Here is a 12,038-nt window from a genome sequence, read left to right on the forward strand (position 1 = left end):
GCCATGCATCATTTAAAATCATAATTTCCTGAGTGACACCTGAAACTACTGAACAATTAAGTAACTGAAATGGGAGTGGGAATCCTGATGGGTGTTCTATTTAAAAAAGCCACAATTTCCTTGTTTTTCTGAAGAAACAGCTTTGTGACAGCCACACAATGTCCCTCCATCATCAGAAAGTTACTCAATATGCAGTAAAATTCACCTTGACCAAGAGGGGTGACACAGAATAAAACAATGAGTCACTCTCATTTTCAAGGCTTGCAGCTACCACATTGAGGCACTAAAATGAGGGTCGGATAGTCACTAGTGCTGAACCGTCAGGAGTTCCCTTCAGTAAATTGGTAATCAGATTTTCTAAAGAGTTTCAGAGCCCTTCTGAACAATTAGTGCCTGGAACTGAGAGACAAGCTTATACTGAGGAATCAAATGGCACTTAAATTATGTGCATTTCCTGTGCTAGCCTTCTGCAGAGTAACAGAAGGCACAGGGAGTTTGAAAAATGGCACAGACTGAAATTACCCCCCAAAAATATTACTTCCAAGGAGTATTTACTTCTGCTGTTGATTGTAAATGACACTTGATAGATTTGTTGTTACATTTAGACAGTAAAAATTCACATTGAATCTTAATGTAGATATTTCCTAACTAAACTCGGATCTGTTTTCCTTGGTCCACTACAAAACAGCCTCCTAAAGGCAATGCTAAATGGATCCACAAGCTGGTCAAAGTGTTACTGTGCCTTTAGTTTCCAGGTACAACAATTTATCCAAGAACACAGTTCTTAATTTAGGGCCACTTTGTTTTATTTACTCATGCTATTTACTCACTGCAGCTGATGCCAGTTCCAGAGGCATGATCAGCACACGAGCAAGTGAAGTTTCCTTCTGTATTTGTGCAGGTCATGTTCTCTCCACAGGTGTGGGACCCCATCTTGCACTCATCAATATCTGTCACCCAAAGAGTCTGCAGTTAGAAGAACGAAATGGCTCAGAGCATCAGTTAAAAGGGCAGCAGTTGCAGCACTGCGGTCCCCAGGCAGTGGGGAAAAACACCAAAGATCTCTCCCTCGGCAAGTATGCCTTCATGGAAAACCCAATGGAAAAGTGACCAGAATACTTTCTATGGCAAGAGCATGCTGTACTGCTGCAGAAACTCTCCACAGGGAGAAGGAGGGAAAGGCTTCCCCACAAAGTGGAACAAATACAGTAGAGTTGAAGAAGAGAATTATTTGTACCAGATGCATTCTCCTGGCATTGCTAATCATAGCTTGCAGCCTGGATCCATATGTCTGCAGTAACACAGCAGAAGGGCTTGGGAGTGGGGAGCTGCCCACCCCTGCACCACCCACCTAGTTCAGCCTGAACAAAAAGTTTGGGTAGAAGAAAAGTGTCTAGAAACCTCCAGGTTTATTCAGTTTGTGTAAACACTTCTATGAGTGAGGGTTTGAATGACTGTGAAGAGGCTCCCTGACTACAAGAGTTTGCAGGCTCAGAGCCCATGTTAGGCTTGTATTTATCTCTCACTCCCATCCTGCTGCACACCCTCCTCCTGCCTCCACTCCTCTGCAAAGCCCACAGCAGCAGCTCCTGCCACGCTGGCACCTGCACACTGCTAAGTGCCAAAGCACTCCCCTCGAAGGTGAAACCTTTGGTTTATATGGCAGAGTTTGGGAACCTCTGATTCATTTTATGAACTGTCAGCAGAGTACATGTGCCAGATCTACTTCAGGGAATCACAGATCTGTTACCCCAATTTCTGTGAAATGATTGCTTAAGCTGCTGGGAATTTTTCTACAGTAAAATTAACAGGCTCTGACTCAAAACAGTCTAGAAAATTCAGAACACTTTTAAATACAAAGAGAAAAAAAAAACCAAAAACAAAAAAATGAAAAGGGGGAACACAACTGCTGCAGCATATTTCAAGAAATGTGATTTCACCAAAACATACACTCACTGTGTGTTATCACTGACCACACTGTCACATTCCTGGACACTGTGCAGGCATTTACAACTGAACCACAAAATCGCTTGCCAGTTTCTGGTTTTCATAGTACATTTCAAGTCATCGAACACAAAATTAATTTTGGTTATGTTTACTTCATAATAATGCTGCATCTTCTATAAAATGCTGAGAATCTGTTTTCTGGACTTAAAGACTGCAGGAAGATAATAGACTGCTTTTCAGTAACAGTGGAAGGTACTGCATCCTGAACAGCCATAGCACAGTATAGTGGTAAATAAGATAGTAAGAACCCAGGGCTGCCTAAGGATTTGCCTTCTAGGTGGTGCTGGGAAGGCAAGAGGACCTTGTCACTCCTGTATGCACTTCCAGACACCCTCAAAGACATGAGCTCTGTCTCTGACCCCTGCAGGCAGAAGGCCCTCTCAATTCCTCTACCTCTGATAGTTTCCACACTCTACCCATAATAATGATACTGTTCTTAATTTTTCAGTCGTCCTAATCAGCATTGAAGAACCAAAGTCCAGTAAAGATTATGTAAGAATTGGTTCAAACTTAATGGGCTTTGAATTAGGCTATAAAGTAAAAAAGGAAAAAGAAAAGGACAAAAGAGAAGCCAAGACTCTCATAAAGCTCCGAACAAACTGTGCTAGTCAAATACTGGAGAGAAAAACCTTCCTGTTCGTATTTACCACTAAAATGGATTAAGAATTTAAGAGACTTAAGGAATGAACTAAAGACCTGGCATTACAACCAGATGGGCAAATCAGTGGGTCTGATTATTAACAAGACTCTAAATGTACTCAAGTTGTCAGTGTCACACCTTGAACCTCATGCCTATTAAACAGACCTGGAATTATTTGATGAGTATTATGACACACTCAATACCTGCTTTCGTTTATATTCATGGCAACGATTTCCAATAAAGCTCTACTCCTTCACCTCCACTTCCCTCCTCCCCTTCACTCTTCCTCTCTCTCCTTCTATAGCCACTAAAAAGAGTGCAAACACTGAGAGGAGATATTCACTGACAACTACAGGCTTTGCATATTGATGAGTTGCTGAGGTTACCACACTTCAAACAGGGAGGAAGGAATCAAAAAGGCAGAAATGCCCCAGCCCTTCAGGCAGAGCAGAGCCCTCACACGTGCCCATACCATAGCAATGGACTCCATCTCCAGTGTAGCCTTCCAGGCATTTGCAGACGTAGCCCCCTTCCGTATTGATACAGTCGGACACGTTTCGATTGCAGCGGTCCATATTTACAGCACACTCGTCAACATCTGTGAGACAAAACAAAGGACAGGGCACGGGGGTCATGGAACCATCACATCAGCCAATGAACAGAAACATCTACACCATGGGTCTCCCTCAGACTGTGCTGTCACTTGGCATTTGTGCATCTGAAGCAAATGGGAAGAGAAGGAGAGAAGGACTTGGTGGTCTTTTTTGGTATGAAATTTGATGGGGGCGTTCTAAAATCCAAGAGAGTCAACCAGTACATCAACTGGAGATCACAAATACCATTTGCTCAAAAAAAACCTGTTCAGAGGAAATGATCTCATTCCAAAAAAGCTTTATATTATAGAACCATAAGTTTCCATTAAGCTGGAGAAGACCTCTGAGAGCATTTGGAAACTTTGTTTTGCGAAGGAACACATAGGCTTAAAAAAAGAAAAAGTGAAAGAAACGCATGCCCATTTCAGTTTACAAGGTTTTTCCCTTTCTATAGCAACACAGATTCTTCTGAGTCTTCATGCTTAGCCACCAAATGGTTTTTTTTCGATTTCTAAACCTTCCTCTCGGCCTTTATGAGAGAAAAGAAGTTCTTCCATTTATGTTGCAAACAAGTCCAAAAGTTTAAAGACCACCCTGAGCAATATTTTGCATGGCTGTTAGAGTCTTTTTCTAGTGCTAGAAAGAAACTAGAGCAGCACTTTTATATAAACATGACATCAGGAATACTAATTTTGAAGAGATTCCTTATGTCTAAATTATACATCAACTATCATGTCTATGGACTGAGATTTTATAATTAGTCAATTTAAACAAATAAATACATTATACTTTTATTATCCCTGTTATTGCTTCTTAATATTAATAGGATTAACACTCATGGCTTGAGGGGAAAAAAAGGCATGTGATAATCAGCCACTTCATCTCACATGCTCTCTGCTCATCATCCCTTTCATACTATTGACCTTTCTCTGATGGCTTGCATAGCAGAGCTGCCAATGTGAAAGGAGATAGATTTTCTTCCTCTCTCCCAATCTGCAATTTTTCAAAAGTTATAATAATGTTTTTATTACCATGGCATGATTTCCCCTTCCTGGTAAATCCCTTCAAACACTGGCACATAGCACCATCTTCCAGCAAAACACACTCTGCATTCACATAACATTCTAGTGCAGTGCAGTCGTCTTCATCTACAGCATAAGAAAATCAAAAAAAAACCACTGGATGTATTTGGAAATATCAAAGGAGGTACTGTATGTTTATATTAAAGAAAAACAAACAAGCTAACTAACTAACTGGCTAACTAAGAAAACCAGAACATACTGTCAAGGTTTGAAGCAGCTCTCCAGGATTAATAATGACAAGCCAATACAATTATTACAGCTGTTCTCTTTGTCTAGATGGAGTTGATATGTCGTTTAGTATCAGGATTTTTGAAAACTTTATCCAAAACCTATTGTAAAATTTAATGATCTACTGTCATCAAAGATACATAGAATTCAATGGGTTTACTTTAACTTAGTTGAGAGGAATGCAATATACTTAAAAATCTGAGGGAGAGATTTCCTCAAGTGGTCCAAATTGGAAAAGTTTGTTCTCTAGACCAGGATAATATTATCAGTGTTTGTTGATACAGCCAAGGAATATAGACAAAAACAAAAAAGCAGTCCTCCCTGGAATAATTGCACAGACCCAAATTCTTGTAAGAAGGTTAAGAGCATCAATACCACCAGTCTTGACAATGAGCCTTTCTTTCTTTAAAGTCTATGACTTCTTTCTGCTCTATAAATCTGTTCAGAGCCTCAGAGTAACTATAGGGAAGATAACTATCAGACTCTACCTGATATCATGATTTCAGCCATAAAAAAAATTATTTTCTGCTTTTCCCCATTGTCTGTATCCTTAAAAATCCCAGTGCTCCGTGTGCTCTGGAGCACAGTCTCTGGTGGTGGCATTGGCACTACCTCCTTGTGCACAGAGACGCTTCCTGAAACAGACAAGAAAAAAGTGACATGGACTATTTCAATCTACTGAAATAGCCTTCTGATTTTCGAACACTTGTCTACTTTCCAATAATCATGGTGGTTTCCTTTTGAAATAAACATTGGTATCCTCCCAGACTAACCATTTTAAATTATTCACTCACTGGTGATTTTTCTCAAATACAAAAGAGAAGACATGTGACTCATTCCTCACAATACTTGTCAGCACTGCACACATCTTTTTCACTGCTAAAGTGCCAAGGGAAAAATTACAGTGGTCAGACAACATGTTATTGTCCCAAGGACAAAATTCCAGTGTTTTCATTCTTCAGAGAAACCATCATTCCTTACATTAGAGTAAGGTGAATTTTTCCAGTGCTATCTGTCAGGATCCTCAGGGGTTTGAGGGGGTTCTTTTTGGGAGCTGGAGGACTGTACCTGCTGTTGAGTTGGAAGAACCTAGAGCATGACAGGTTTTCCCGTCTTGAGTTTTCCCAAATCCTGGATGGCACTTGCAATGGACAATTCCAAAACTGTTTTCACAGATCTGATCACAGCCTCCATTCTCATAAAGGCAAGGATTTGTCCCTAATGAGGAAAACCAGGAAACTTAACAAGCTGCTTCTTCAGTCAACATCCCTGTTTAGACACGCAGAGTTGAAGCAGTTGGAAAAGAGTAAGGACTGACAAAAGCTAAGATTTTTAAAATTTTATTATTTTTATTTAACAGACTCATGTAGTAAAGCACAGAAGTTATCACCTAGCCCCTGGCAGGAGAAGAGATTCATGCACTCTGTATCTAATACATGTAACACATTTTTTTTATTAATTTATGTCCTTTATTTCTCCTTTAATATTTAGAGTCCTAATTTTACAAGGACATAAGGAACCTTACCTTCTCTCAATCCTGGTCTATTGAAATACTCTTTTCTGCTTACAGGGAGATTGTTCCCAACAGAAAATCAAATTACTCGATCAAAAACTAATAAGTCTTACAAAATCTTTCTCCATGTCATTTATTATTATTGGTGTGTGCAGGGTGCTAATAGACTAGGATAAATAGGAATTGAAAGACTGTGGTAGACTCATGGCAATTGATCAGCATCTATTCTTGGGCATGAACATAAATCTGCCAGCATTCCTTGGACACATGCCCAGATGATACTTTCAATAAATGCCAATCTGACTATGCAAGGCTTTTTAAAGAGTCTGTTTCTGAGAAGATAATCCTTTCCCCAGGGACATCTAATCTACTGATATCAGTGAAGGAGGAGGCTGGAAGGGAATGACTGCTTAATTTTTGCAGTATACCTGGTTTCGCCAAAGGATGAACTACAACCATTGATGAGGGTCTCAGCATGCTGCCTCGAAGACGTACCCTGTTTTGGCCGGTCTTCTTGTCCACCCTCACTAGTGATGGCCTAGCCCAGTCAGAAAACCACAGGTGGTCCTCAAACACCGCTACAGCAAAAGGGTGGCCTACAAAGACACGAGGTTTATCATTTCCACATCTGTAGGACATACACAAGAAACCCTGTAAAGGAAAGCATTATCTGCATATAGGTCAACTTCTAACACAGGGGCCTAGCCATAGCCAGTGCTCCACTTTGATTTCTCATGGAGAGGGATAAGTGGCTGTGAACAGGGGACCACAGGCACATGTTACTTGTGCTCTTAGCAAAGGAGGCTATGACATTTGCCTGACTCAGTACAGTCTCTACACTTCTGCTGACTTCCAACCAGATCTAGTTCACAGGATGCTTCTACCTCATGCATCATCTTTTCTTGAGGCAGCATTGGGACCAGCCTTTCAGAATTGGGGTACCTCCCTCCTCTGTCTCCAAGTGGCCCAGCACAGAGCTGCTGAGGTACACAGTTCCTTCTGTGGTCTTCACATAACAAGGAGGAAAGGAGCTCAGGGCGTGTGTCATCCTGCATAAGCAACCTGGCACGAGGCAGCCTGGGAGCTACAGACACTGCAGCCACAGACTCGTGGTAGGGCCCCAAAGCCAGTGTGTGGTCTCTGCAAGTGCCAAAAGTACACACAAGTGCAATGCAGGGGGGCCACACATGCATATAACCAGCCAACATATACCATGGGAGGCAATAGGTCATCCAGGTAGCTTCCTCTCTTTTCACTGATGACAACAAGATCCTAGACACCAGCTTTAACCAGGCATCTAACAATTACATGACTAACAATGTGAGAAATTCCACCCCAAGTTCAGAGCACAGGAACTTTTCCTTGGTGGCACAGCATTATGTGCACTAGGAAAACTCAGATCCTCAGTTTGACTTTCAGAGATAAGCTCAGCAATTCAGAATCCACAGGAGAATTTCATATATATAATGGCAGACATAAAGGTTTTTACAAAATGATTCTGACTCTTTCTAATCCTTCATGATAGAAAATTGTCATTAGTCCATATGGGATGATGCATTTTTTCTATACATTCAGAAATCTCCTGCTTTCAAGGCAGCCTTTGGGCAAGCTATTTGCAATGGAAGGTAAGAACACATGCTATTCTTCCATGGATGTACACCTGGCTTCAGAGTGGATGCTTCCTGGCTGGAGCAGGTTTGCTTTGTTCTGGTCCTTAGAGCCTCAGTGTGCACTGCAGTCCGAGCCCCTCTGAAAAGTATGTTTTGTAAGCACATGGTTTTTATGATCTGTGCTTTTGCTTCTTAATGTAAGACCTCAATTAGGTGATGTTTAATTTCAGTAAAGAAATTGGGATCCCAATATATATTGGCTTAAAAAAAATTTTTGAATCAAAGACAAGCAAAGAAGCAAACAAAAAGGTCAGATAAATTAGAACCTTGGGGAAGGAGTATGTGTTACTATATCTTAAATTCACCTCAAATGAACTGAAAATCCACTCATTTAAAAAGAAATTTATAAGACCCTTTTTAAGTGTTCTTAAGTGTTACATTGAAGAGTGTATTTTTGGCACCTCACTGCCTCCACTGACCCATTCTCAATCACTGACCTTGGTTCTTACCTTTTCAGTCCACTAAATTTGGACAACTAGACCAAGATCTAGATACTGTTCTCACCCAAACATTTGCTCACAATTTTTGCACTATTCCCAAACAGCACCCTGCTTTGACCAGCAATTTATTAACCTCTTATTTTGCAAATACATTAAGGATTAAAATTAGAAGCGTAGTGTCAGTCAGTGGAGATAGCAGGAAGAGTGCAAATGCAACCCACTGCATAAACAAAAGGGATGCTTGTGTTCTTCGTTGCCTTGGGCAGGTTGTTACAGGCTGGTTTACTCACAGCTGAAAACGGGGTTAGGCGGAAGAGCAGAAATAATTTACCTATTTTTGAATGCAGCCCTACTGAATGAGCTCTCAGTACAGGGGCACTAGAGGGAGCTGCTGTAATAAAAACTCATGTTACAGCCCAACATGACACCTTCCCGTCCTCCAGTGTACGGCTGTTCAGAACAAAAACTGAATTCTGGTCTCACTAACAGCATTAGCAAAACATCAGGACATGCTTCTCTAAATTCATACCCCTACAGGTCTTCATCTCTTTCACTCCTTGCATACAGAGGTTGATGTCCTTTTCTCTCACCTCCAAACAGCCGTATCACTGCTCCTTTCTCATAGTCCATGTTTCTATAGTGCTCCTAGCTCTCCTTCTTTGTTTTCTCCCTGTAAGACACTGTCTTACTCCTTGTGGGGAAACAAAATGAAACTTTGATCAGACTTCAAGGTCCTCCTTTGCAGATCTGCTGCAAGGTGGAGCATACAGCAGAATATGCACAGCAGGGGAAGACAGAGAAAGGCTGGAAACTCTCTCTTTTCAGGCTTTTTGATGTCGTATAAACTGGAGAACACTGATTCCTCGAGGAACTCACTCTCCTCACCTTCAAAGGAGTGGGAGGGTATCTGGCTTAGGTGATGAACACAAGCCTTCCCAGAGCACAGACTCGAACAGAAGCTGCTCAACAGAGTAACCATAAAGTTACCCACGGCAGTCATGGTATTGAGCTACAAGTCCTCAGTCTACCCATGTTTTGTATGCACACCTACAAAATGGTCCCCAGAGAGATCCCATGATCAAAAGGAATTTCCCTCTTCAGAAACTGATTTGCTGTGTACAAGATTCTTAAACACATGGTTTACTTTAGGAGTGGTACAACATCAGTTCCTTGTTGCCAACACTTCTGTTCTCTTCCTCCAGGACAACACAGTTATGTGTCATGCAGTAGAAATCTCAGTCATAAAAACCACCAGCATTTTGTAAAATCATTTTTCATTTGCTATCAATTGTGTGTTTAGACACATTCCAGTGTTCAACATTGCAGATGCAGGTTTGCTGCTCAAGGACCTTAGCGATCCAGGTTAATTCCATTTCTTCTTATGTCAATATAACTCCCTGATGCAATAAGCACAGCAAAACCTGAGTTAAACTGAGCAGCCACGCATGGGAAAAACAAATGACATTTTTAATGTTTTGATTCTCTTCATTCTTTTGTGAAGGCAGAGAAGTCCTTCAAAGTGACTCATTAATAAAATCAGTGAGTGTTAGAAAGACATACTTTTGCTAAAATGAATAAAAGTCAGCTGGGTAACAGAGTGAAGAACTTAAGTGCTGTCATTAACCCCAACAGAGAGTTGCATGGGATATACAGCACAGCAGCTGGCCAGTAATTTACATGCACATATGCAGATGTAGATGCACATGGACAAGCAGCAGTAGATAATTATCAACCCCAAAGCCTCACCTACATCATTCTGTGCAAGAATTCGACGACCAGAACCATCCAGGTTTGCGCTCTCAACCACAGCCTGTTTAGCATCACACCAGTACAACTTGTCAGCCAGGTAGTCGAGAGCAATTCCACTGGGCCACACCAGGCCAGTGCTGGCTATGACCCAGCGATCGAAGCCTTCTAATGAAGAGCTGTCAATCCGCGGGTTGACCCCCATGTCAGTCCAGAATAATCTCCTTCAGAAAACAAAATGAATACAGGAAGTCAGTAAGTAAATGTTTGTCCTCCTCTCCATGGAGTTCTTTCAAAGCAGAAAGGTCAGATCAGAGCAATACAGCCCTGAGTCACAGGAGAAAAAGGGCACACTTCAAGCAAACATATTGGCTGCTGATCTTTTCACACTTGCCATGAGACTCCAGGTGATTACACTGGGACTTATGCAGAATCCTTACTCTGTTCACTGGCATGAAACTTTTGGAAAACAGCTTCTGACTATGCTAACTGCCAGCTGTTCATATCTGCTTTTGTATTTTCCATGTGACAGCTGATGGTGGTTTAGACCACAGAAAATGATGCATTAGCCAGACCCTTGCCTAAACAAAGATGTAACAATACACAACTGAAACCAAAATTACCCATTACCCATGGAAAACAAGCAAGAGTAGGCAGGTTGTTTTAAAAAAAAACAGACCAGAGTATCAGACCCAGAGTCTTTCTCTTTTTAATAAAATGGTGACTCTCGGGGTCTCCCTCTAGAGTCCTGTGTGTTACTCACTGAGTGTTTAGTGATTTTCAATGACTATGCTAGAAGGTAACTCAAAATAGGGACAGCTAAAATTGTAAATAATGTCTGAAGTTTGGGCTCATCTTCCCAGGCATCAGCTGCCTCTGTCAGGTTTGCTGAAATTATTCTTATAAGGGATTCACTTAGATTTAATTACAGAAGCAGTTTTGCTCCAGTCATGCAGGGATCAGTATTTTTAAGAGCCTTAATTGTGTTTCACATCCCTCTTAAATATTTACAGCTATGGACATTGTCATAATGCCTGTTCATCCTTTCACCATTAACTTTCTAAAAAGAAAGTTTTTAGTGATGTTTCCTCTTCCCTTTCCCTTTGCACTTTTTGCCTCTACAAATAATTTTAATAAACAATCTTCCAGAAGCTAGCTTTCTTCAAAATTTTCCTGAAAAATGTCTCTATAGCATTCAACCTCTACTGAAAGATTCTTTCAGGTCTTTTATGTCCAGAGGCAAGCTAAGAAAACATCCTCCCAACCCTGCTTCTTTATTTGATTAATCGGTACTTAGTTACAGCAGGATATGAGCATCAAAACAAAATTTGAAAGACCAGATTTAAAATGCTCCTACTACAAGCATATTGACTGAAATCCATGGGACTTTGCATTGATTGAAATAGCCAGAATTTCATCAGGAATTTGAATGGCTAAAACTCCTGTGATCATTTCAACACTAATTAAGAAGCTATAAGGTACATTTTAAACAAGAAATCTCCAGAACAGTAAATTAGGTTTAGTTTCCTCTGAAACTGAAACGTGAACCAAAAAAATGGCTGTTTTGTAAGCACTACTGGTTAAAAGTGATTACTTTCTTCACACTAAAAGATATGGAACTATCAGAGTTTCTAGTGTGGTACCTACAGCTGTCAGTGACCTCAGTTGCTCATGCTTTTCTTTAGCTTAAACTGCATACAGTATCATTAATGCTCCTATTACTTTCTTCTAAAATCTATATGAGAAATGAACATGTCCCAACTCATGACAGAAACCCTGCAATAAAACATTACAGTTCACACAACTCTGCAAGGCAATGACCAACCCAGCACAAGACTAATGCACGTTTTGACTGCCAAAAAGGGCAAGGCTTGCATGCTCATTTTAAAAAATCCTCCACAAGTATTGCATGATTTACTGTGTTTATCACTCCTTACTTAGCAAATGGGTGAATGGCAATCCCTCGGGGCTGGGAGAGATCCTCCCAGATGATCATTTTTCTTTGCATTCCATTCAGATTGCTCCTTTCAATGCACACCTTCCTGCAACACAGAGCACTGTTAGGCCCTCCCTGCTATCTTTTTTAATTATCTTCTTGGGCTGAATGTACTAAGATTTT

General features: G+C 40.8%; 1 protein-coding gene across 1 annotated transcript in view; it reads right to left on the bottom strand.

Moving 5' to 3' along the window:
- EGF (epidermal growth factor) overlaps window positions 1-12,038 on the bottom strand; it is a 57,620-nt gene that overhangs the window by 12,411 nt on the left and 33,171 nt on the right. The window contains exons 13-20 of the mRNA XM_082281416.1: window positions 11,857-11,961; window positions 9,920-10,143; window positions 6,492-6,659; window positions 5,619-5,768; window positions 5,039-5,185; window positions 4,272-4,388; window positions 3,120-3,245; window positions 831-950 (exon numbers count right to left, since the gene is read on the bottom strand). Of these exons, the coding sequence (XP_082137542.1) occupies window positions 831-950; window positions 3,120-3,245; window positions 4,272-4,388; window positions 5,039-5,185; window positions 5,619-5,768; window positions 6,492-6,659; window positions 9,920-10,143; window positions 11,857-11,961 (1,157 nt within the window). The remainder of the gene's footprint in view (window positions 1-830; window positions 951-3,119; window positions 3,246-4,271; window positions 4,389-5,038; window positions 5,186-5,618; window positions 5,769-6,491; window positions 6,660-9,919; window positions 10,144-11,856; window positions 11,962-12,038) is intronic.

This window comes from Coloeus monedula, assembly GCF_965178545.1.
Source record: "Coloeus monedula genome assembly, chromosome: 5".
Classification (NCBI taxonomy): Eukaryota; Metazoa; Chordata; class Aves; order Passeriformes; family Corvidae; genus Coloeus; species Coloeus monedula.